The sequence below is a fragment of the Gigantopelta aegis genome, chromosome 5, assembly GCF_016097555.1.
Source record: "Gigantopelta aegis isolate Gae_Host chromosome 5, Gae_host_genome, whole genome shotgun sequence".
Taxonomy (NCBI): domain Eukaryota; kingdom Metazoa; phylum Mollusca; class Gastropoda; order Neomphalida; family Peltospiridae; genus Gigantopelta; species Gigantopelta aegis.
In genome coordinates this window covers 27432032-27458032 of record NC_054703.1, presented here as the reverse complement: position 1 = coordinate 27458032, position 26001 = coordinate 27432032, and the positions used below count along the sequence as shown (strand labels likewise).

General features: G+C 40.8%; 1 protein-coding gene across 2 annotated transcripts in view; it reads left to right on the top strand.

The window, feature by feature from the left end:
• LOC121373551 overlaps positions 1 to 26001 on the top strand; it is a 62786-nt gene that overhangs the window by 12597 nt on the left and 24188 nt on the right. For both annotated transcript variants that reach the window (XM_041500228.1, XM_041500227.1), the window contains exons 3-12: positions 1715 to 2722; positions 5446 to 5595; positions 6060 to 6228; positions 6978 to 7102; positions 8471 to 8540; positions 10356 to 10552; positions 12628 to 12795; positions 22297 to 22552; positions 23476 to 23591; positions 25392 to 25491. In XM_041500228.1, coding sequence (XP_041356162.1) covers positions 1715 to 2722; positions 5446 to 5595; positions 6060 to 6228; positions 6978 to 7102; positions 8471 to 8540; positions 10356 to 10552; positions 12628 to 12795; positions 22297 to 22552; positions 23476 to 23591; positions 25392 to 25491 — 2359 coding nt within the window. The remainder of the gene's footprint in view (positions 1 to 1714; positions 2723 to 5445; positions 5596 to 6059; positions 6229 to 6977; positions 7103 to 8470; positions 8541 to 10355; positions 10553 to 12627; positions 12796 to 22296; positions 22553 to 23475; positions 23592 to 25391; positions 25492 to 26001) is intronic.

The window sequence follows — 26001 nt, the reverse complement described above, 5'->3', positions numbered from 1 at the left end:
TTTAATATGTAAGTTTAATCGTAGAAATATTTTATTAGTCGGAAATATCTTACAATGCAGCAAACTCAGGAAAGTCCCTTTAAATAAAGCGTCCGCAACAACAATCAGTGGAGACACCGGTGGACTGGTTGGTGGAGCTGTGACCACCACGTGCCCAGTCTCCACCGGTGATGGTGCTGCTGTAGAAAGGACCGTCACTGTCAGTGGAGCTGACAGCTTTGGCCCCCTCCCCCTTTGCAGCTCTTGGGGTGTTGAAGCAGAAGGATCCGCCCCCGGCAGTTGAGCTGCTGGTCTTGGTTCCCCCTGAGTCGTCCCTGTGACCTGACGGTCTCTTTGATTTGGCTTACGTTATCATCGTTTGCAATACAGCAGGTATGCGGCCACGTGTGTTAATCACAGATAACCCTGTGTACTTTATTACCCCATACCTCCGGAGCTGATAATTTAATGTTCTGCACCTCGAGGGGAGATGAATAACGGGGACATATCGGGTAGAGGGAGATGTCTACCCATTTGGAGCGGGACGTAGCACACGACTGATGTGCGATGGATCTAAGATCAATTCCCGTCGGTGGCCCCATTGGGCTATTTCTCGTTCCAGCCAGTGCTCTACTCAACTCAAACGAGAGCTTTACCAGTGAGCTACGTCTATGGATCATTAAAATCATTTAAAATGACATGTCGTATATTTTCTCATCTTAATTATGGACGTTATTGGGTTGACAGTGGTGATATATATTTCATCATGTGTGGGCGTTATTTAATTGGCAGTGGTAATAAAGTAAATGCATCTCAATTAATAGACATATATATATATATATATATATATATATATATATATATATATATATATATATATATATATATATATATATATATATATATATATAAAGAAAAATGACCAAATATGCGACAAATACATATAAATCACATCGCTTGAACCCAAAGGATCATTAAAAAAAATTCGGTTAGTAGAAGCAAAATTTACCACAGTAGTTTTGCTCTCGCCTGATGCGCGGTCGGTTTGGGATATATCCCCGTCGGTGGCCCTACTGGGCTATTTCTCGGTCCTGTCTGTTGGGATGGTGCACATATATTCCTTGCTACTAATTGAAAAATGTAACGGGTTTCTCTCTAATACTATATGTAAAAAATATCAAATGTGCTCTAGTGGAGTCGTTAAGTAAAACAAACTTTAACTTTCCAATAGTCGACGCTTAATAAATAATGTGCTCAAGTGGTGTCGTTAAACAACACAAACTAGAGAATATACATCAGGGCGGGTGGTGGGGATGGGGTGTAGTGGAGGGGGGGGGGGGGAGGCGCACACTTGCTGACGTCCATTTTGATACTTTTAGAGGTTTGTGTCCATTTGATACGAAAAGACATTTCATTTGAACTTATTTTCGTGCATATATCCAATTAAGGTTCAAGCACGCTGTCCTGGGCACACACCTCAGCGATCTGGGCTGTCTGTCCAGTACAGTGGGTAATTAGTTGTTAGTTGGTTAGTGATTAGTGAGAGAAAAGAGGGTGTATTGTGGTCTTACACCTACCCATGGAGTCCTTAAAACTCGTTCTGGGTGGGAGCCGGTACCAGGCTGCGAACCCTATGCCTACCAGCCTTATGTCCGATGGCGTAACCCACGACGCCACCGAGTCCGGTGCAAAATATATACATACCGTCTTGTAACGCAATCTTCTTTTATTTCAGACCGTGGTATCGGCAGTGATGGAATCTGCCGGTCTGTGTCTCTTTGTTTGCAAGATCCTGATTTATTACAAGGAGGTATCCAGTATTTTGATGACGAGCATGGTACTTGTCATTCCATTCGCCGACAACGCCCGAAGATTCTTGAGAAATCGACGGGACCCCAACGTCATGTCCAAGCCTCGGATGACAGTCGTCTCCCTTGGGCTGCTGTTGCAGGTCGCTGGGCTGTGCATCATGGCGTACTTCGCTTACCAGCATATTGATGACGTCGTTCAGATCTGGCACCTTCCCATTGCAGTTGGTTGTCTGTCCTTTGCTTGGTGTCCAAGTATTCAAAAGGACATGATGCAGTCTAGCGTTGAGGAGGAGAGAGATGATGATGAAGATGATGATGATGAAGATGGTCCACGTAACCTAGCCCACACGACCAGTACCCAGCAAAGTTCCATATATGGAAGTGCCAGTGCCAACTCCAGTGGCGTGGCCAAGGTGACGAAGCCCAAGAAGATTTTTCACAAGAAATCCACGTGGAAGACTAGCATCATCTCTCACGCTGTGAAGATTCCGTGCATTTTCGTCTTCAGTTTCGTCCTCTTCTACTTCGACGATTCCATATACGGCGGCATCGGACTCACGGAACAAGCCCATTCCGAGTTCGTAGATGCATGGGACGACTGGTTTACTAAACGCGAGTTTACCGATTTTCTAATCAACGTTCTGACGTCCATTGCGGGTTATTTCCTGGCGTTTCTTGCCTGCCACGGCTCCATGCAGAAGCTGGGCTTCGCCGTGCCTCTCTTCCTGTCCTTCCCAGCCTACGTGACGGTGTTGTTCATCTCAAGCTCTTGTGGGTTCGTTCTGAAGGGAATTCAAGATGTCTGCCAAGACGATTTTCAACCTCTGTGGTTGGGGATTGTCGGATGCGTAGTCGTGATGCTGGGGTTGATATTGTCCACATCCTGGTTCGTGTTCCGAACTGACCGGGTTATCCTTCAGAATGAAACTCGGGTAAGTTAAAGCTTGTTTTGTTTAACGACACCACTGGAGCACATTGATTTATTAATCATCGGTTATTGGAGGTAAAATATTTGGTAATTCTGACCTATAGTTTTAGAGAGGAAATCCTCTACACTTTTCTATTAGTAGCAAGAGATCTTTTATATGCACCATCCCACAGACAGGATAGCACATACCACGGCCTCTGATATACCAGTTGTGGTGCACTGGCTGGGACGTGATATAGCCCAATCGGCCCACCGACGGGGATCGGTCCCAGACAAACCGCGCACCAAGCGAGCGCTTTACCCCACCGGGCTACGTCCTGACCACTCGGGTAAGTGTCAATGGACATTTTTCACTTGATCGCTAGTATAAGGACAATTTTGCCCATCTTTTATATTCCCGCATCATATTACATTTTGTAACTCTGTGATCGTCCTGGCCTCTAAAGCAGTATGCAACGCTGGCCAACACCTTCAAAATGAAACTCAGGTGAGTGTCAGTGTTATAACTTTCACTAGGTCGCAAACATCCGCATAAAACGCCGTTCAACAATTATTGCTTATCACAAAATCTGGCCTATATTAATGCTGCCGTCTCATGTAACGCTCTGTAACTCTGTAATCTCTCCATTGTCTAAAAAAATAACACCGCATCCTTCCCCTGCCATTGAGGTATAACACAATTTCCACCATAGTATCATAAAAGTTTTTAAAAAAACCAAACCCCCTAGCAAACGATAATTTTCCGAGATGAATCACATATGTAGTGATGATAGCCAGTCATTGCTTTGTGATTCAAAAGTATGTCAAGGCGATATCAAGTTAAATCTGGAAATAATCTTTAATTTGTTTTTTTTAGGCAAACCCCAAGCCACCCTCCCTTCGATTTGACGTTTCACAGGCTGGTGGAACGTCACTTCACCCCGGCCCTCTATTCATACTCGGTATGCACACATATCTCATGGAAAGTGATATCTCATTCAAAACAATTGTTGACTATCAAGGCAGGTGCAATCCCTGTGAAAGATCCAATTTCTTACCTATTTTCAAACACTAATGGCGTGCATTTAAAAGGCACTTTCTGCTGATTGATCAGTTTGCATCTCTGATACCTTGAGACTTAAATCGCCTATTATTACTTAATTTTCTATTTGTTGTTTTTTAGGTGTTTTTTTTTTTTTTAATAATAAGCAAATCAAAACACAAAAGGATTTAAAATAACAATGAATGGTAAAGTTTGTTTTTATTTAACGACGCCACTAGAGCACATTGATGTTTTTATCTTATCATCGGCTATTGGACGTCAAACATATGGTCATTCTGACACTGGTTTTTTTAGAGGAAATCCGCTGTCGCCACATAGGCTCCTCTTTTACGACAGGCAGCAAGGGATCTTTTGTTTGTGCTTCCCACAGACAGGATATCACAAACCATGGCCTTTGTTGAACCAGTTATGGATCACTGGTCGGTGCAAGTTGTTTACACCTACCCACTGAGCCTTGCGGAGCACTCACTCAGGGTTTGAAGTCGGTATCTGGATTAAAAATCCCAATGCCTCGACTGGGATCCGAACCCAGTACCTACTAATCTGTGGACCGATGGCCTAACCACGACGCTATGTACCAAAATAAGACATTATTCTGAAAAGGCTTTGTAATTCCTGACCTTCTGGTTACCCCATGTCGTAATAAACAATGTATTAGTAATAATAAAATAACAATATAGAATCGTATCTAGTGGCAATCGGCTGGGGGTGGTGACGACGAGGGTCCGCGTTCGATGGATAACCTAGCTCACACGACCAGTACCCAGCAGACTTCCATAAATATTATACGGAAGTGCCAGCACTAGTCGAAGCGACGTCACCAATCATGGGGCAAGGGGAGGGTATTTGTCAAGACTAAGGTATCATGTTTGATGTATCTAGTTGAAAAAACTCTATGCTATTATGTTAGGATTCTCTTACTTCCATAGCTACCCCCACCCAGGCTAGGTACGACACTGTTTTATGAAGAAGAAAAACTTACGTGACTAAAAATATACTGAACAAAAAATTTATTGCCTATCTAAACATTGGTGGAACATAATAATGCATACAGATTATTATACGAGCTTGTGTGTCGTACAGATTTTAAGAAATGAGTGTCAGGATTTTTGTATTGTCCGAGCGAAAGCGAGGGTAATACACAAATCCTGACACGAGTTTCGTAAAATCAGTATGACACACACGCGAGTGTAATAATTTCTTTATTATCCATATAATTATTGTTACTTTTTACGAATAACAAAGACCGTCTCAAAATGTTTTAACCACAACTAGAAGGAGACGACGAAATGACGTCATATTCTACGTGCAAAGTCTTAGCTAGGACTGGGGGGAAACAACGTCATGTTATAACCTCGCTTCCCAAAATTACGTCATCACACATAAAAATTACCCTCCTCAATAAACTCCTAATTCACACACCAAATACTAATACACATTACTACAATTTAAGGGAAACGAAACTATTTGAAAAAACAAAACCGCACCAACATAAAGACGAAGGTGAAGGTTGACCGGTGTTAACGAAATTTCACGTCTGTCTGTCTGTCTGTCTCTCTCTCTCTCTCTCTCTCTCTCTCTCTCTCTCTCTCTCTCTCTCTCTCTCTCTCTCTCTCTCTCTCTCTCATGTTCTTCAGATAGTTGTTACACGCGTCGTAACCGTGTAATAAAACGTTTGTTTTCAGATATTTTGGTTGCCCAGTTTTAATGGCGTCTTCCTGGATCAGTGGCTGTTGCTGAATCGTCAGTGTTACCTACCAGACAAAGAGCCGGACGAACCGATGGTCAAGTTTAAACTTGGCCGCGTCTACATCTGCACCACCATGTACAGAGAGGTCAGTGAACAGGGACACAGGTCTGTTCGATGCTATAAACAAAAGAAAGATAGAAAGGAATGTCTTATTTAACGACGTACTCAACACATTGTATTTAAAGTTATATGGCGTCAGACATATGGATAAGGACCACACAGATATTGAGAGAGGAAACCCGCTGTCGCCACTTCATGGGCTACTCTTTTCGAGTATCACCAAGGGATATTTTATATGCATCATCCCACAGACAGGATAACACATACCACGGCCTTTGATATACCGGTCGTGGTGCACTGGCTGGAGCGACAAATAGCCCAATGGGCCCACCGACGGGGATCGATCCCAGACCGACCGCGCATCAAGCGAACGCTTTACCACTGGGCTACGTCCTGCCCCTAGGCGAACAGATAGCTTTTTTTCAGGAGAATAACGCAATTAATTTACACTTGTAATAATGTTGATTAATTCATTTCTCCTGATTGTAGACCACTTACGAAATGCGCCAGCTCCTGAAGTCTATCAGTAGAGTGAACTATGCCAGGGAAGATGGCGGCCGGTTTTTCGAGTCTCACGTGATCTTTGACGGAGGAGTTAGGAAAAGAGAACTCTCGTCGTTCGCGCTACAACTTATCTCCCTTTTAGAGCCAACGCTAGGTAACGTTTTATTTTCCTTTATTTTACATTGCATTACATTACATTACATTACATAAAGGATTCGTCACTAGTATTTTTTAATATGGAAAATATCAATCGAATCTATGTTGAGCCTTGAACAATGCTGATTAACTAGACGAGGTTGATATTTTACATATTAAAAAACCCACCAGTAGCGAATTCTATTTATCCTATATCACTTCTAAAATAACATTGTAATTCGATCTTTTAGTAAATCACACTACTAAAGTCGACGCCATCGGCAATATGTCGTCATCAAGATTAGTACAAATTAGTTTGATAAATTAGTTTTAGCTATGGAAGTAAGAGAATCATGACATAGTAAAATAGAGTTTCTCCAACTACAAGAATATCTTTCAAAGGTCAAAATGAACGAATGAATGAATGAATGAATGTTTAACGACACCCCAGCACGAAAATACACATCGGCTATTGGGTGTCACAAATGGTAAGTATATGAAAATATTTTCAAAGGTCAGGGAATAAACCTGGCTATTGGTTGATTTTCATTTGTTTCAGGTTCAAAGGTCGTCGTTTGTGCTATCCTATCTGTGGGACGGTGCATATGAAAGATACCTTGCTGCTAATTAAAACAAATAAATAAGGTGGTTTACCTCTGAGACTGTATGTCAGAATTGCCAAGTGTTTAACATCCAAAAGCCGATGATTAATAAATCAATGTGCTCTAGTTGTGTCGTTAATCAAAACGAACTTTATCTTTGTTTCAGGTATTAACCCCGACACGTGTACTAAACTAATCACACCATACGGCATGCGACTGAGCTGGAATTTGCCTGTTCCACGGCGATGTAATCCCATGACCTTCAACATCCATCTGAAAGACAACCATAAAGTAAAGACTTCATATGTTAATTAATTAATTAATCAATCAATCAATCAATCAATAAATCATTCATTCATTCATTCATTCATTCAGTCAGTCTTTTAATTAATTCATTCATTAATTCATTCGTCTATTCTTTAATTAATTAATTTATTCGTTCCTAGGTTCGTTCGTTTGTCCATTCCGTCGATCTGTTCTTTATTTAGTTCGTTCAATCAATCATTCATTTTTTTTTCACTCACTATCTCACTGACTTCTTTGTTCGTCCGTCCGTCAGACGCTCCCGTTATTTTCTTCCTTCCTTCATTTATTCAAACAGGGGTGATATGTAGCCCAGTTATAAAGTGCTCGCCTGATGCGCGATCAGTCTGGGATCGATTTTCCTTCCTTTGGTGAATCCATTGGGCTATTTCTCATTCTAGCCAGTGCAGCACGACTGGTATATCAAAGGCCGTAGTATATGCTATCCTGTCTGTGGGATTGTGCATATAAAAGATCCCTTGCTACTAATGGAAACATGTAGCGGGTTTCATCTCTAAGACTGTGTAAAAATGACCTTATGTTTGACATCAAATAGCCAATGATTAATAAATCAATGTGCTCTAGTGGTGTCGTTGAATAAAATAAACTTTCTATGTCAACATTGTTATATGTTTCATATCGAATAGCTAATGATCAATACATCAATCTAGTGGTATCGTTAAACAAAACCAACTTTAACTTTAACTTTATTTGAATGTTTAACGACTGGTATGTCAAAGGCCGTGGTATGTACTATCCTGTCTATGGGATGACGCATATAAGAGATCCCTTGCTACTAATGGAACAATTTAGGGGGTTTCGTCTGAACACTACGAGTCAGAATTGCCAAATGTTTGACATCCAATAGCCAATGATTAATAAACCAATGCGCTCTGGTTGGTCCTTAAAGGGACACACTCTAGTTTTTAAACATTATGGCATATGTTTTACTATTAGAGATGAAATCATACTTTACTTAAATTTTATTGTTTAGATTATTCATTTCCGTGCATTCGAAGTGTTTTTGGTCATCCTGGTGTTTTTAATATCACAAAATGCATTTCTCATATTTTTAAAAACGCACGTGTGTCTGAGAAATAACAGTTATGGAGTCAAGTTTTGATCTATTTTTAGATGATATTTCACCATTTTAAAGTCACGGACTCATGTTTCACTCAACAGTAACTTTATCCAAATGTGTTACAGGTTTGTAGATTAACTAAACTTAGTGTTAATTTTCACGGGTTGAAACTAGGGTCTGTCCCTTTAATAAATCAACGCATTTTAGTAGTGTTATTAAATAAAACATTAAAAACTTTAAAATTCTATTCATCCATTTGATATGAACTGTTCTAGGTTAAGAACAAGAAACGCTGGAGCCAGGTGATGTACATGTCCTACGTTCTGGATTTCCTTACAGACGATGGTGAGTGTTAAGTTAAACAAATCATGTATGTTGAATATCGTACTTACAAGTTTCAGAAAGAAAGAAAGAAAGAAATGTTTTATTTAACGACGCACTCAACACATTTTATTTACGGTTATATGGCGTCAGACATATGGTTAAGGACCACACAGATTTTGAGAGGAAACCCGCTGTCGCCACATAGGCTACTCTTTTAAGACAGGCAGCAAGGGATCTTTTATTTGCGCTTCCCACAGGCAGGATAGCACAAACCATGGCCTTTGTTGAACCAGTTATGGATCACTGGTCGGTGCAAGTGGTTTACACCTACCCATTGAGCCTTACGGAGCACTCACTCAGGGTTTGGAGTCGGTATCTGGATTAAAAACCCCATGCCTCGACTGGGATCCGAACCCAGTACCTACCAGCCTGTAGACCGATGGCTAACCACGGCGCCACCGAGGCCGGTACAAGTTTCAGATGTAGGCTAGCGAAAGGTAGCTTCATAAACATCACCAAGACAAAAAAGAACAATTAAGTCCAGTGTGGAATATATATATATATATATATATATATATATATATATATATATATATATATATATATATGATTATGATATAGATATTAATTATATATATATTATAAAAACGATTTCTTAAATGATTTGTTATTTATTTATAATTTATTTATTTTATTTATTTAAAACTTATCATAAAATGATTTGTTTTTTTTTATTTTGTTATTTTTTTGTTGTTTTTTACAAAATATTACTTATAATTTGTTTTTTTTGTTTGTTTATATGCCAATGGTTGTTTGTGTGTTGTATTTTTACAATATATTATTACACAATGTTTGTGTATGTTTGTTTATATATATATGCATATATATATATATATATATATATATATATATATATATATATATATGTGCTATGTACTGTGTATGTGTCTATCTATCTATCTATCTATCTATCTATCTATGTACATGCATATGTATATGTATATGTAAATGTGTATGTGTATGTGTATGTGTATGTGTATGTGTATGTGTATGTGTGTATGTATGTATGTATTGATGTATGAATATCTATATATTGTATATATGTCGAGGTTGACTATTACATACATAGATATTAACGCACTGGCGCAGGGGATAATTAAATCCTTTCTGGCCTCACAAATTGTCCCATGCCGTTGCTGGGACTCGAACCTGTGGCACCGATTCGCCCGCAAATTGCAAGACTAACCACGATACGCTCTGAGCTATCGAAGCTTCCATAAAAAAGGAAGCTCTTTAACTCAACCATATGCATGGGGCCTACAATCTACGCGGTCGATCCCGCTTACTTGCATGAAACAGTGGGCAGACCTGGCACTGGCTAGTATGTATTGATGTATGAATATCTATATATTGTATGTATGTCGAGGTTGACTATTACATACATAGATATTAACGCACTGGCGCAGGGGATAATTAAATCCTTTCTGACCTCACAAATTGTCCCATGCCGTTGCTGGGACTCAAACCTGTGGCACCGATTCGCCCGCAAATTGCAAGACTAACCACGATACGCTCTGAGCTATCGAAGCTTCCATAAAAAGGAAGCTCTTTAACTCAACCATATGCATGGGGCCTACAATCTACGCGGTCGATCCCGCTTACGTGCATGAAACAGTGGGCACCGATTCGCCTGCAAATTGCAAGACTAACCACGATACGCTCTGATGTATGTATGTATGTATGTGTGTATGTGTGTATGTATGTATGTATATTTGTGTGTGTGTGTGTGTGTGTGTGTGTGTGTGTATACACACACTTTAATTTGTTACGCAACAGCGAAGGATGAGGAGTGTTTCGTTCTGACCACGGATGCTGACGTCAAGTTCACACCGGAGTCTGTGGAGGCCCTGCTGGATCTGATGACACGTGACTCGACAGTGGGGGCGGTGTGCGCGCGTACCCACCCAGTGGGAAGTGGCCCGTTAGTGTGGTACCAAGTGTTTGAATACGCAATTGGTCACTGGTTTCAAAAGGTTAGACATTTGACATTCTTTCATTTCAACTTATTTTTGTGCTTATATCCAATTAAGGTTCAAGCACGCTGTCCTGGACAAACACCTCAGCTATCTGGGCTGTCTGTTCAAGAGAGTGGGTTAAGTGTTAGCTGGTTAGTGGTTAGTGAGAGAGAAGAGGGTGTAGTGGCCTTACACCTACCCACTGAAACCTTAAGAACTCGCTCTGGGTTGGAGCCGGTACCGAGCTACGAACCCTGTGCCTACCAGCCTGTATTCCGATGGCTTAACCACTGCGCCACCGAGGCCGGTTTTGACTTTCTAATGTAGATACTGTTAGTTTAATACATGTGTTGAACTTTGTTATATATATATCTCAACATACATGCATATGACTTTGCTTTAATTAATTATTCAGTGCATTCTTGTGGTATGGTTAATGAGAACTAACTCTATCAGTGGCGGATCCAGAAAATCCATTATGGGGGACCCAATGACTTGAGGCGGAATGCCAATAGAACTTTGGGGGAGATTTGGAGGGGATCGTAAAAAATTATGAAAATTAATATACAATAAAATTATAACTGCCATAAGACTATGCATCAGAATTATCAAATAATTAACTCTAGGTTGTACTATACCAAATAAAATCCCATAGGCGACCATGTCAACGTTTGTGTTTAAAAACACTATATACAATATATCAACCAAACTATGACCCATACATATCAGTACTACAATCCCACGCTCAAATATTAACTGAAAAATGTGGAACTTTTCGTGGCTCATTTTTGATGCAACAGGATATTTTTACAACCAATAGTTTCGCACAAAATTGTAGCACTTAGTTTTATTGGTACCCCATTGGAGCTTCAGACATAAGGCTACTTAACACAGTGGTACTAGATGAAATTAAATTGCACACAGAATAAACTTATAACTGACGTAGTCCTCGTCAGAATTATCAAATGTTTTACTAATAATAAGTGTACTCGACTAATATATTTCAACAAAACAAACTTTACCTGAACGATATATGTCAGAATTAACAAACATTATTTTTGGCATCTAATATTCCATTTAATAATTAACCAATATGCTCTAGTGGTGTATTTGAACAAAAAAACCCCAATACAAACAATAAAACAAGAACAACAACCCCCTCCCAAAAAAAAACAACAACAAAAAAAACAACAACAACAACAACCCAAAAACCCAAACAAACACAACAACAACAACAACAAAAAACAACAACCCAAAAACAAAAACAATAACAAAATAAACAACAAACAAACAAACCAAGACACATTAAGATTAATATAACATTAGATTAATTAATGAAAAAAGTAAAGTATGTTTTATTTAACGACGCCACTAGAGCACATTGATTTTTTTATCTTATCATCGGCAGTTGGACGTCAAACATATGGTCATTTTGACACTGTTTTTAGAGGAAACCCGCTGTCGCCACATAGCCTACTCTTTTTTACGACAGGCAGCAAGGGACCTTTTATTTGCGCTTCCCACAGGCAGGATAGCACAAACCATGGCCTTTGTTGAACCAGTTATGGATCACTGGTCGGAGCAAGTGGTTTACACCTACCCATTGAGCCTTGCGGAGCACTCACTCGGGGTTTAGAGTCGGTATCTGGATTAAAAATCCCATGCCTCGACTGGGATCCGAACCCAGTACCTACCAGCCTGTAGACCGATGGCCTAACCACGACGCCACCGAGGCCGGTTAGATTAACTAATGAATGCTGTTGGTTAAAGAAAAAACCAGCTTTACCTGAAGATTATATATGAGCCAATTTATTAAATGCTTGACATCCAATAACTTGTTCAACTGATTGGGATTTTTCTTGTTCCAACCAGTGCACCACAACTGGCCAAAGACCGTGGTATGCGCTTTCCTGTATGTTAAAAAGTACATAAAAGATCTCTTGCTACATTAGGGAAACTGCAGCTGATTTCCTATGATAACTACGTGTCAGAATTCCAAATGGTTGACATCCAGTAGTCGATAATTGATTAATCAATGTGCTCTAGTGGTGTCGGTAAACAAAACAAGATTTAACTTGTTTTGTTTGTTTCAGGCTGCCGAACATGTTCTGGGGTCTGTGTTGTGTGCACCGGGTTGTTTCAGCGTCTATCGGTGCCGAGCCATCAAGGATATCCTGTGCACGTACGCAACCGGTGTAGAACACGCGTTTGACTTCCTTATCAAGGATATGGGAGAGGATCGCTGGCTGTGCACGCTCATGGTATGTAGAAATAGAAGTTATATTGTTCTTTGTTTGACTTCCTCATCAAGGATATGGGAGAGGATCGCTGGCTGTGCACGTTCATGGTATGTAGAAGTAGAAGTTATATTGCTCTGTGTTTGACTTCCTCATCAATGATATAGGAGAGGACCGCTGGCTGTGCACGGTCATGGTATGTAGAAATAGAAGTAGAAGTTATATTGTTCTTTGTTTGACATCCTCATTAAGGATATAAACGAGGATCGCTGGCTGTGTATGCTCATGGCATGTAGAAGTAGAAGTTATATTGCTCTGTGTTTGACATTCTCATCAAGGATATGGGAGAGGATGGCTGGCTGTGCACGCTCATGGTGTGTAGAAGTAGAAGTTATATTGTTCTTTGTTTGACATCCTCATTAAGGATATAAACGAGGATCGCTGGCTGTGTACGCTCATGGTATGTAGAAGTAGAAGTTATAGTGTTCTGTGTTTAACATCCTCATCAAGGATATGGGAGAGGATCGCTGGCTGTGCACGCTCATGGTATGTAGAAGTAGAAGTTATAGTGTTCTGTATTTGACTTCCTCATCAATGATATAGGAGAGGACCGCTGGCTGTGCACGCTCATGGTATGTAGAAATAGAAGTAGAAGTCATATTGTTCTTTCTTTTACTTCCTCGTCAAGGAGATGGGCGAGGATCGATGGCTGTGCGCGCCCATGGTATGTAGAAATTGAAATAAAAGTTATATTGTTCTGTGTTTGACTTCCTCATCAAGGATATAAACGAGGATCGATGGCTGTGCACGCTCATGGTATGTAGAAATAGAAGTAGAAGTTATATTGTTGTTTGTTTGACATCCTCATTAAGGATATAAACGAGGATCGCTGGCTGTGTACGCTCATGGTATGTAGAAGTAGAAGTTATATTGCTCTGTATTTGACTTCCTCATCAATGGTATAGGAGAGGATCGATGGCTGTGCACGCTCATGGTATGTAGAAGTAGAAGTTATATTGCTCTGTGTTTGACATTCTCATCAAGGATATGGGAGAGGATCGCTGGCTGTGCACGCTCATGGTGTGTAGAAGTAGAAGTTATATTGTTCTTTGTTTGACATCCTCATCAAGGATATAAACGAGGATCGCTGGCTGTGCACGCTCATGGTATGTAGAAGTAGAAGTTATAGTGTTCTGTGTTTAACATCCTCATCAAGGATATGGGAGAGGATCGCTGGCTGTGCACGCTCATGGTATGTAGAAGTAGAAGTTATAGTGTTCTGTATTTGACTTCCTCATCAAGGATATGGGAGAGGATCGCTGGTTGTGCACGCTCATGTTATGTAGAAATAGAAGTAGAAGTTGTATTGTTCTTTGTTTGACATCCTCATCAAGGATATAAACGAGGATCGCTGGCTGTGTACGCTCATGGTATGTATAAGTAGAAGTTACATTGCTCTGTGTTTGACTTCCGAATCAATGATATAGGAGAGGACCGCTGGTTATGCACGCTCATGGTATGTAGATGTAGAAGTAGAAGTTATATTGCTCTGTGTTTGACTTCCTCATCAAGGATATAGGCGAGGATCGCTGGTTATGCACGCTCATGGTATGTAGAAATAGAAGTAGAAGTTATATTGTTCTTTGTTTGACATCCTCATAAAGGATATAAACGAGGATCGATGGCTGTGCGCGCTCATGGTATGTAGAAATTGAAATAAAAGTTATATTGTTCTGTGGTTGACTTCCTCATCAAGGATATGGGCGAGGATCGATGGCTGTGCACGCTCATGGTATGTAGAAATAGAAGTAGAAGTTATATTGTTCTTTGTTTGACATCCTCATCAAGGATATAAACGAGGATCGCTGGCTGTGTACGCTCATGGTATGTATAAGTAGAAGTTACATTGCTCTGTGTTTGACTTCCGAATCAATGATATATGAGAGGACCGCTGGTTATGCACGCTCATGGTATGTAGATGTAGAAGTAGAAGTTATATTGCTCTGTGTTTGACTTCCTCATCAAGGATATAGGCGAGGATCGCTGGTTATGCACGCTCATGGTATGTAGAAATAGAAGTAGAAGTTATATTGTTCTTTGTTTGACATCCTCCTAAAGGATATAAACGAGGATCGATGGCTGTGCGCGCTCATGGTATGTAGAAATTGAAATAAAAGTTATATTGTTCTGTGGTTGACTTCCTCATCAAGGATATGGGCGAGGATCGATGGCTGTGCACGCTCATGGTATGTAGAAATAGAAGTAGAAGTTATATTGTTCTTTGTTTGACATCCTCATTAAGGATATAAACGAGGATCGCTGGCTGTGTACGCTCATGGTATGTAGAAGTAGAAGTTATATTGCTCTGTGTTTGACTTCCACGTCAAGGATATAGGCGAGGATCGCTGGTTATGCACGCTCATGGTATGTAGAAGTAGAAGTAGAAGTTATATTGCTCTGTGTTTGACTTCCTCATCAATGATATAGGAGAGGACCGCTGGCTGTGCACGGTCATGGTATGTAGAAATAGAAGTAGAAGTTATATTGTTCTTTGTTTGACATCCTCATTAAGGATATAAACGAGGATCGCTGGCTGTGCGCGCTCATGGTATGTAGAAATTGAAATAAAAGTTATATTGTTCTGTGGTTGACTTCCTCATCAAGGATATGGGCGAGGATCGATGGCTGTGCACGCTCATGGTATGTAGAAATAGAAGTAGAAGTTATATTGTTCTTTGTTTGACATCCTCATTAAGGATATAAACGAGGATCGCTGGCTGTGTACGCTCATGGTATGTAGAAGTAGAAGTTATATTGCTCTGTGTTTGACTTCCACGTCAAGGATATAGGCGAGGATCGCTGGTTATGCACGCTCATGGTATGTAGAAGTAGAAGTAGAAGTTATATTGCTCTGTGTTTGACTTCCTCATCAATGATATAGGAGAGGACCGCTGGCTGTGCACGCTCATGGTATGTAGAAATAGAAGTAGAAGTTATATTGTTCTTTGTTTGACATCCTCATTAAGGATATAAACGAGGATCGCTGGCTGTGTACGCTCATGGTATGTAGAAGTAGAAGTTATATTGCTCTGTGTTTGACTTCCTCATCAAGGATATAGGTGAGGATCGCTGGTTATGCACGCTCATGGTATGTAGATGTAGAAGTTATATTGCTCTGTGTTTGACTTCCTCATCAAGGATATAGGCGAGGATCGCTGGTTATGCACGCTCATGGTATGTAGAAGTAGAAATAGAAGTTACATTGCTCTGTGTTTGACTTCCGAATCAATGATATAGGAGAGGACCGCTGGTTATGCACGCTCATGGTATGTAGATGTAGAAGTAGAAGTTATATTGCTCTGTGTTTGACTTCCTCATCAAGGATATAGGCGAGGATCGCTGGTTATGCACGCTCATGGTATGTAGAAATAGAAGTAGAAGTTATATTGTTCTTTGTTTGACATCCTCATTAAGGATATAAACGAGGATCGCTGGCTGTGTACGCTCATGGTATGTAGAAGTAGAAGTTATATTGCTCTGTGTTTGACTTCCTCATCAAGGATATAGGCGAGGATCGCTGGTTATGCACGCTCATGGTATGTAGAAATAGAAGTAGAAGTTATATTGTTCTTTGTTTGACATCCTCATTAAGGATATAAACGAGGATCGCTGGCTGTGTACGCTCATGGTATGTAGAAGTAGAAGTTATATTGCTCTGTGTTTGACTTCCTCATCAAGGATATAGGCGAGGATCGCTGGTTATGCACGCTCATGGTATGTAGAAGTAGAAGTAGAAGTTATATTGCTCTGTGTTTGACTTCCTCATCAATGATATAGGAGAGGACCGCTGGCTGTGCACGGTCATGGTATGTAGAAATAGAAGTAGAAGTTATATTGTTCTTTGTTTGACATCCTCATTAAGGATATAAACGAGGATCGCTGGCTGTGTACGCTCATGGTATGTAGAAGTAGAAGTTATATTGCTCTGTGTTTGACTTCCTCATCAAGGATATAGGCGAGGATCGCTGGTTATGCACGCTCATGGTATGTAGAAGTAGAAATAGAAGTTACATTGCTCTGTGTTTGACTTCCGAATGAATGATATAGGAGAGGACCGCTGGTTATGCACGCTCATGGTATGTAGATGTAGAAGTAGAAGTTATATTGCTCTGTGTTTGACTTCCTCATCAAGGATATAGGCGAGGATCGCTGGTTATGCAAGCTCATGGTATGTAGAAATAGAAGTAGAAGTTATATTGTTCTTTGTTTGACATCCTCATTAAGGATATAAACGAGGATCGCTGGCTGTGTACGCTCATGGTATGTAGAAGTAGAAGTTATATTGCTCTGTGTTTGACTTCCTCATCAAGGATATAGGCGAGGATCGCTGGTTATGCACGCTCATGGTATGTAGATGTAGAAGTAGAAGTTATATTGCTCTGTGTTTGACTTCCTCATCAAGGATATAGGCGAGGATCGCTGGTTATGCATGCTCATGGTATGTAGAAGTAGAAGTAGAAGTTATATTGCTCTGTGTTTGACTTCCTCATCAATGATATAGGAGAGGACCGCTGGCTGTGCACGCTCATGGTATGTAGAAATAGAAGTAGAAGTTATATTGTTCTTTGTTTGACATCCTCATCAAGGATATAAACGAGGATCGCTGGCTGTGCACGCTCATGGTATGTAGAAGTAGAAATTATAGTGTTCTGTGTTTAACATCCTCATCAAGGATATGGGAGAGGATCGCTGGCTGTGCACGCTCATGGTATGTAGAAGTAGAAGTTATAGTGTTCTGTATTTGACTTCCTCATCAAGGATATGGGAGAGGATCGCTGGCTGTGCACGCTCATGGTATGTAGAAATAGAAGTAGAAGTTATATTGTTCTTTGTTTGACATCCTCATTATTGATATAAACGAGGATCGCTGGCTGTGTACGCTCATGATATGTAGAAGTAGAAGTTATATTGCTCTGTGTTTGACTTCCTCATCAGGGATATAGGCGAGGATCGCTGGTTATGCACGCGCATGGTATGTAGAAGTAGAACTAGAAGTTATATTGCTCTGTGTTTGACTTCCTCATCAAGGATATAGGCGAGGATCGCTGGTTATGCACGCTCATGGTATGTAGAAATAGAAGTAGAAGTTATATTGTTGTTTGTTTGACATCCTCATTAAGGATATAAACGAGGATCGCTGGCTGTGTACGCTCATGGTATGTAGAAGTAGAAGGTATATTGCTCTGTGTTTGACTTCCTCATCAATGATATAGGAGAGGATCGATGGCTGTGCACGCTCATGGTATGTAGAAGTAGAAGTTATAGTGTTCTGTGTTTGACTTCCTCATCAACGATATAGGAGAGGACCGCTGGCTGTGCACGCTGATGGTATGTAGAAATAGAAGTAGAAGTTATATTGTTCTTTCTTTTACTTCCTCATCAAGGAGATGGGCGAGGATCGATGGCTGTGCGTGCTCATCGTATGTAGAAATTGAAATAAAAGTTATATTGTTCTGTGTTTGACTTCCTCATCAAGGATATGGGCGAGGATCGATGGCTGTGCACGCTCATGGTATGTAGAAATAGAAGTAGAAGTTATATTGCTCTTTGTTTGACATCCTGATTAAGGATATAAACGAGGATCGCTGGCTGTGTACGCTCATGGTATGTAGAAGTAGAAGTTATATTGCTCTGTGTTTGACTTCCTCATCAATGATATAGGAGAGGATCGATGGCTGTGCACGCTCATGGTATGTAGAAGTAGAAGTAGAAGTAGAAGTTATATTGTTCTTTGTTTGACATCCTCATTAAGGATATAAACGAGGATCGCTGGCTGTGTACGCTCATGGTATGTAGAAGTAGAAGTTATATTGCTCTGTGTTTGACTTCCTCATCAAGGATATAGGCGAGGATCGCTGGTTATGCACGCTCATGGTATGTAGAAATAGAAGTAGAAGTTATATTGTTCTTTCTTTTACTTCCTCATCAAGGAGATGGGCGAGGATCGATGGCTGTGCGTGCTGATGGTATGTAGAAATTGAAATAAATGTTATATTGTTATATTCCTCATCAATATACCGGCCTCGGTGGCGTCGTGGCAGGCCATCGGTCTACAGGCTGGTAGGTACTGGGTTCGGATCCCAGTCGAGGCATGGGATTTTTAATCCAGATACTGACTCCAAACCCTGAGTGAGTGCTCTGCAAGGCTCAGTGGGTAGGTGTAAACCACTTGCACCGATCAGTGATCCATAACTGGTTCAACAAAGGCCATGGTTTGTGCTATCCTGTCTGTGGGAAGCGCAAATAAAAGATCCCTTGCTGCTAATCGGAAGAGTAGCCCATGTAGTGGCGACAGCGGGTTTCCTCTCAAAAATCTGTGTGGTCCTTAACCATATGTCTGACGCCATATAACCGTAAATAAAATGTGTTGAGTGCGTCTTTAAATAAAACATTTCTTTCCTCATCAATAATATGGGCGAGGATCGCTGGCTGTGCACGCTCATGGTATGTAGAAGTTATATTGTTCTGTTTGACATCCTCATCAAGGATATGGGCGAAGATCGCTGGTTGTGTACGCTCATGGTATGTACAAGTATAAGTAGAAGTTATATTGTTCTGCGTTTGACTTCCTCATCAATGATATGGGAGAGGACCGCTGGCTGTGCACGCTCATGGTATGTAGAAATAGAAAAAAAAGAAACACATGTTCTATTTAACGACGCACTCAACACATTGTATTTACGGTTATATGGCGTCAGACACATGTTGAAGGACCACACAGATATTGAGAGAGGAAACCCGCTGTCGCCACTTCATGGGCTACTTTTTCCGATTAGCAGCAATGTAGCTTTTATATGCACCATCCCACAGACAGGGTAGTACATATCACGGCCTTTGATATATCAGTTTGGTTCACTGGCTGAAACGAGAAATAGCCTGTAGAAATAGAAGTAATATTGTTCTTTGTTTGACTTCCTCATCAAGGGTATAGGCGAGGACCGCTGGCTGTGTACGCTCATGGTATGTAGAAATAAAAGTTATATTGTTGTGTTTGACTTGACAGTTGCGCGTGTCCAGAGACTCCCGAGGGAGGGCATTCAAAATGTTTTGTGGTAGACATTTGGAGGTTATGGTAAGTAGAAATACTTGACAGTTGCGTTTGTCCAGGATCTTATGAGGCTATTCAAACTGTTTTATGGTAGACATTTGGAGGCTATGGTAAGTAGAAATACTTAACAGTTGCGTTTGTCCAGGATCTTATAAGGTTATTCAAAATGTTTTATGGTAGGCATTTGGAGTCTATGGTAAGTAGAAATACTTACGAGTTACGTTTGTCCTGGGTCTTATGAGGCCATTCAAGATGTTTTGTGGTAGACATTTGGAGGCTATGGTAAGTAGAAATACTTGACATTTGCGTTTGTCCAGGGTCATATGAGGCCATTCAAAATGTTTTATGGTAGGCATTTGGAGGCTATGGTAAGTAGAAATACTTAACAGTTGCGTTTGTCCAGGGTCTTATGAGGCAATTCAAAATGTTTTGTGATAGACATGTGGAAGTTATGGTAAGTAGAAATACTTGACAGTTGCGTTTGTCCAGGATCTTATAAGGTTATTCAAAATGTTTTATGGTAGGCATTTAGAGGCTATGGTAAGTAGAAATACTTAAGAGTTACGTTTGTCCTGGGTCTTATGAGGCCATTCAAGATGTTTTGTGGTAGACATTTGGAGGCTATGGTAAGTAGAACTACTTAAGAGTTACGTTTGTCCTGGGTCTTATGATGCCATTCAAGATGTTTTGTGGTAGACATTTGGAGGCTATGGTAAGTAGAAATACTTAAGAGTTACGTTTGTCCAGGGTCATATGAGGCCATTCAAAATGTTTTATGGTAGGCATTTGGAGGCTATGGTAAGTAGAAATACTTGACAGTTGCGTTTGTCCATGGTCACATGAGGCCATTCAAAATGTTTTATGGTTGACATTTAGAGGCTCTATCTATTAAATACGATGCATCACTGACCAAAATGATTTTAGAATCAAAAGGTTCACAACGGTTCGCGTGGACTGAAAGTTGCGTAACCGCTACGCGAACAGAACGATGGTCCGCTTACCACAACTCTATGCACTGGTTCAATTGGCTACCTGATCTGGCCGAAGCGTTTGCTTTTGTCTTTTGAAAAAAAGAAAGAAATGTTTTATTTAAAGATGCACTCAACATATTTTATTTACGGTTATATGACGTCAGACATATGGTTAAGGACCACACAGATTTTGAGAGGAAACCCGCTGTCGCCACTACATGGGCTACTCTTCCAGTTAGCAGCAAGGAATCTTTTATTTGTACTTCCCACAGGCAGGATAGCACAAACCATGGCCTTTGTTGAACCAGTTATGGATCACTGGTCGGTGCAAGTGGTTTACACCTACCCATTGAGCCTTGCGGAGCACTCACTCAGGGTTTGGAGTCGGTATCTGGATTAAACATCCCATGCCTCGACTGGGATCTGAACCCAGTACCTACCGGCCTGTAGACCGATGGCCTACCACGATTGTCTTTTGGAATATTTTATTTGTAACGTGTTCATATGTGTCATTGTGTATTTCAAGGAAAAGAAAGAAACGATTTATTTAACGACGCACTCGGCACATTTTATTTACGGTTATATGGCGTCAGACATATGCTTAAGGACCACACAGATATTGAGAGAGGAAACCCGCTGTCGCCACTTCATGGGCTACTCTTTTCCATTAGCAGCAAGGGATCTTTTATATGCACCATCCCATAGACAGGGTAGTACATACCACGTCCTTTGATATACCAGTCGTGGTGTTGAATGTGAATTTTGATAACTGCGGCGGGACGTAGCCCAGTGGTAAAGCGCTCGCCTGATGCGCGGTAGGTCTAGGTTCGATCCCCGTCGTTGGGCCCATTGGGCTATTTCTTGTTCCAGCCACTGCACCATGACTGGTATATCAACGACCGTGGTATATGCTATCCTGTCTGTGGGATGGTGCATATAAAACATCCCATGCTACTAATTGAAAAGCTGCACAAACTGTCCTCGGGAGTGTGCAGAGATCTACAAACAGCGCAGGCGCTTTTCTCATTTATTATTTATTTATTCATTTATTTTACTCAAGGTACAAAGTGGATGGCGCATTGAATACTGCGTGGCGTCAGGAAACTGTCCTCATGCGTTTGAATAGTTCTACAAACAGCGTAGGCACTTTTCTCATTTATTATTCATTTATTTATTTATTTTAACTCAAGGTACAAAGTGGATGGCGCACTGACTACTGCGCGACGTCGGAAAACTGTACGAACTGTCCTCGGGAGTTTGAAGAGTTCTACAAACAGTGCAGACACTTTTCTCATTTATTATTTATTTATGTATTTATTTTACTCAAGGTACAAAGTGGATGGCACACTCAATACTGCGCGGCGTCAGAAAACTGTCCACAGGATTTTGAAGAGTTCTACAAAGTGCGCAGGCGCTTTTCTCATTTATTTATTTATTTTAATCAAGGTACAAAGTGGTTGGCGCATTGAATACTGTGCGGCGTCAGAGAACAGCACAAACTGTCCTCAGGAGTTTGAAGAGTTCTACAAACAGCGTAGGCGCTGGATCGCGTCAACGATAGCGAATCTGATGTTGATCGTCCAGAAGTGGAGAGTTATCACCCGTGTCAACCAGCGTGTCTCTGTCCTCTTCATCATCTACCAGGGGTCACTGCTGTTCTCCACGATGATCTCGCCCAGCACCGTCATCCTCATTGTAGCTGGTGAGAGTGTCATACAAACCTACACATAATTAGGGTTGTCTGTTCTGTCATGTTTGTCTGGCTCTGGCTTGGTATCTATCTGTGTATATAAAAGGCATGTCTATTCCCCGCTTTCTCTTGCTCTCTTCTATTTTCCTCATTCCCTCGCCCCCCCCCCCCCCCCTCTCTCTGTCTGTCTGTCTGTCTCTCTGTCTCTGTGTGTGTCTCTCTCTCCCCATCTCCCCTCTCTCTCTCCCCATCTCCCCCCTCTCTCTCTCTCTCTCTCTCTCTCTCTCTCTCTCTCTCTCTCTCTCTCTCTCTCTCTCTCTCTCTCTCTCTCTCTCTCCACCTCATTTTCTTGTTCTCTTTTCCCTCCATTCCCTTTCCTATCTCCTCTTCCTGCCTCTACCATCCCCCCCCCCCCATTCCCTCTCGCTTCCCCTCTCTCACTCACTCTCTTTTTCTGTACGTCCATGTCTCAGTCCATATCCGAGTTACGGTGGTACTACTGAATGTAGACTATTGCTATACAATAAGATATGGTTGCCACATTTCGATTTAGCATAGAATTAAGGTGCATATACCATAATTGAGGTTCAAACTCCCCATTCTCTCCCCATCTCTCTCATTTTCTCTTTCTCTATGACTCATCCCCGTCCTCTCTCTCTTCCCTTTCCCCCTATAGCTCTCCGCCATGCCCTATCACTACTCTGTCTGTCTGTGTGTCTCTTTCTCTGTTTCTGTCTGTCTGTCTGTCTGTCTGTCTCTCGTCTCTCTCTCTCTCTCTCTCTCTCTCTCTCTCTCTCTCTCTCTCTCTCTCTCTCTCTCTCTCTCTCTCTCTCTCTCTCTCTCTCTCTCTCTCTCTCTGTGTGTGTGTGTGTGTGTGTGTGCGTTTTTACGACAAAACAAATCATGTTTGACCTTGAAGGCTTTCTTTTTTGCAGGAGGCCTGTCGTTTGCCTGGGATATTCATCCAGTGACATCCATTGTTCTTCAGATTCTAATCTCTGTCATATTTGTCCTCGTGTGTCTGTACGCATCCGACAAGATACAAATACTGGTTAGTTTTTGTTTATACTTTTTTGTGTAAAGATTACTATAGTCGACGACAGTCACTTTTCGCACCCAGTACACAATAAATAGCATATCTCACCGTAATTTCTCATGATATCCAAATTTTGTAAATGGTACAATTTTGTTTATTACAAGATTTTCTTCAAACACATCCAGGTGCATTAGTAATGTTAAAAAAATTCGATAGATTTTTTGCATTGGAAGTTTCCCAGCGTTCTGACAACGGAAATGGCATGTACCCAGTGTATGGTTATTGTAAGAAAATGTAAAGTGTTGTCTTTGGAATATTGACGTCATCCAAATTCAAAATTAGCTGTATTATTACAATGCCTCGCAAAATAAAAATAAAAACTGGTCTACTAACTTTGACCCCTGTCAAAATTTATAACGATCAGACAACGCTGTTTATATCTCGGTATTTGTTTATTTTTAATAATTCTGGACAAAATATTAAGGCCTCACTACGCAGTGACTTTGGATGAGAGTTCATTGATCATGGCCCACTATAGTTCCTAAATGTTGTGGTTCACATATTCACTTCTAGGAATTGGGCAAGAAATAAAACAATTTGTATATTTAATGGTAAGCCTTCTTGCTAGATTTTGCCCCATGTTATTTTGTAATATTGTACATTGACGTTTTGGTACATGGGTGTATAGCGGAAGTGACAGCCGAAGGGAATCTGTTAATGAACCACCTGTTCGGACCGGTACTACAGCCAGATGCGGCCATATAGCAAAATACTGAGACGAAAATGTTCTCAATTTTGGAGTCAAAATAAATGCTTATATAATGTACGTTAGCAAAGGTGTATGTTGCTAGTGCCAACAAGAACCCGTTTTATTGGCAATCTTCATTTGAAGTTGGGCAATTTAACATGCATTTCAATGACAGATATCTCTATGTATAAAGGGTCCGTCTCTTCCCCTATTTCTATTGGTATATATTTACTCGCGGAAAAAGGTTCCTGTGCACCAAATAATTGCATATAGAGTATAATGTACTTGATATCTGGTCATAAACATTCAATAAATAAACGTGTAACCATTTATTTCCATATCCCAGCAGTGCCCAGTCAATTGCACGAGCTATTCATGCTTTGTGATCATAAGTTGCGTTACTAGCATTCTTGGTCACGTGCTCCTCTTTGACGTCATTTTTCTTATCATTGGACTCTAAAACTATTGTATGGATTCTCATCACTCAGAAAAATACGTTTGTTGACATCTGATCGTCGTCAGTGTGATGTCACGCCTCCAAGAAAGTTAACTACTTCGAAAGATGTGCATGATTGCAGCTAGAATGGTACAAAACGTTGTTGCTAGTCATTTTGGTGTTCATTGGTGTTCATCAGAAAACTATGCAGTGTCAGCGGAGATGTTCTCGACAGTTTAGGAATACTAGGGATCTTTCAGATTTAGTGAGTCCACACGTGACGTCAGCGGGTACACATGTGGAATCATATGGAAATGACAAGTTAAATAGTACATCTATGTAAAACACAATATTTTAAAATGTTATAAATATACGTCTCACTGAAATTTTAATGATGCACGGGAACTTTTTCCGTGAGTATGTATATGTATATGTATGTATGTATGTATGTATGTATGTGTGTGTGTGTGTGTGTGTGTGTGTGTGTGTGGTATACATATATATATATATATATATAAACCATCGCTGCTGCTACACGGCCCCCCCCCCCCCCCCCACCCGCTTCCTACGACAGTGATTCAGGCTACAACTTATTAACGGGTGCAGTTAAAATGTTGTGTTAATTTTTCAGACTGCTCAGTTCCTAACGTTCTTGTACGCTATAGTGATGAGTGCCGTTGCCGTGGGAACAGCTGAACAGATAGTGACTGATATCTCCTCCGACGATAAAGGTGAAATATATTATCTATAATATCACTTGTAACTAGTCAAAACCAAAACAGACACACATACTAACGCACACACTCACGCACATACACACAAAATTCGAAGGCGCACCAAGTCAACATGCACAAAACCCCCCACAAAAAACACAAGCCTCCAAAACCAAAAACTATAGTAACAAACACATACAAACACGCACAAACGCGAACACATATATGCATTAATTTTAACTATTTTGTTTTCACCAATATAATACAGAGAGAGAGAAAGAGAGAGAGAGAGAGAGAGAGAGAGAGAGAGAGAGAGAGAGAGAGAGAGAGAGAGAGAGAGAGAGAGAGAGAGAGAGAGAGAGAGAGAGAGAGAGAGAGAGAGAGAGAGAGAGACAGACAGACAGACAGACAGACAGAGAGAAGAAGACAGAGAGACAGAGAGAGATACAGAGAGAGAGAGAGAGAGAGAGAGAGAGAGAGAGAGAGAGAGAGAGAGAGAGAGAGAGAGAGAGAGAGGTGATGAGAGAG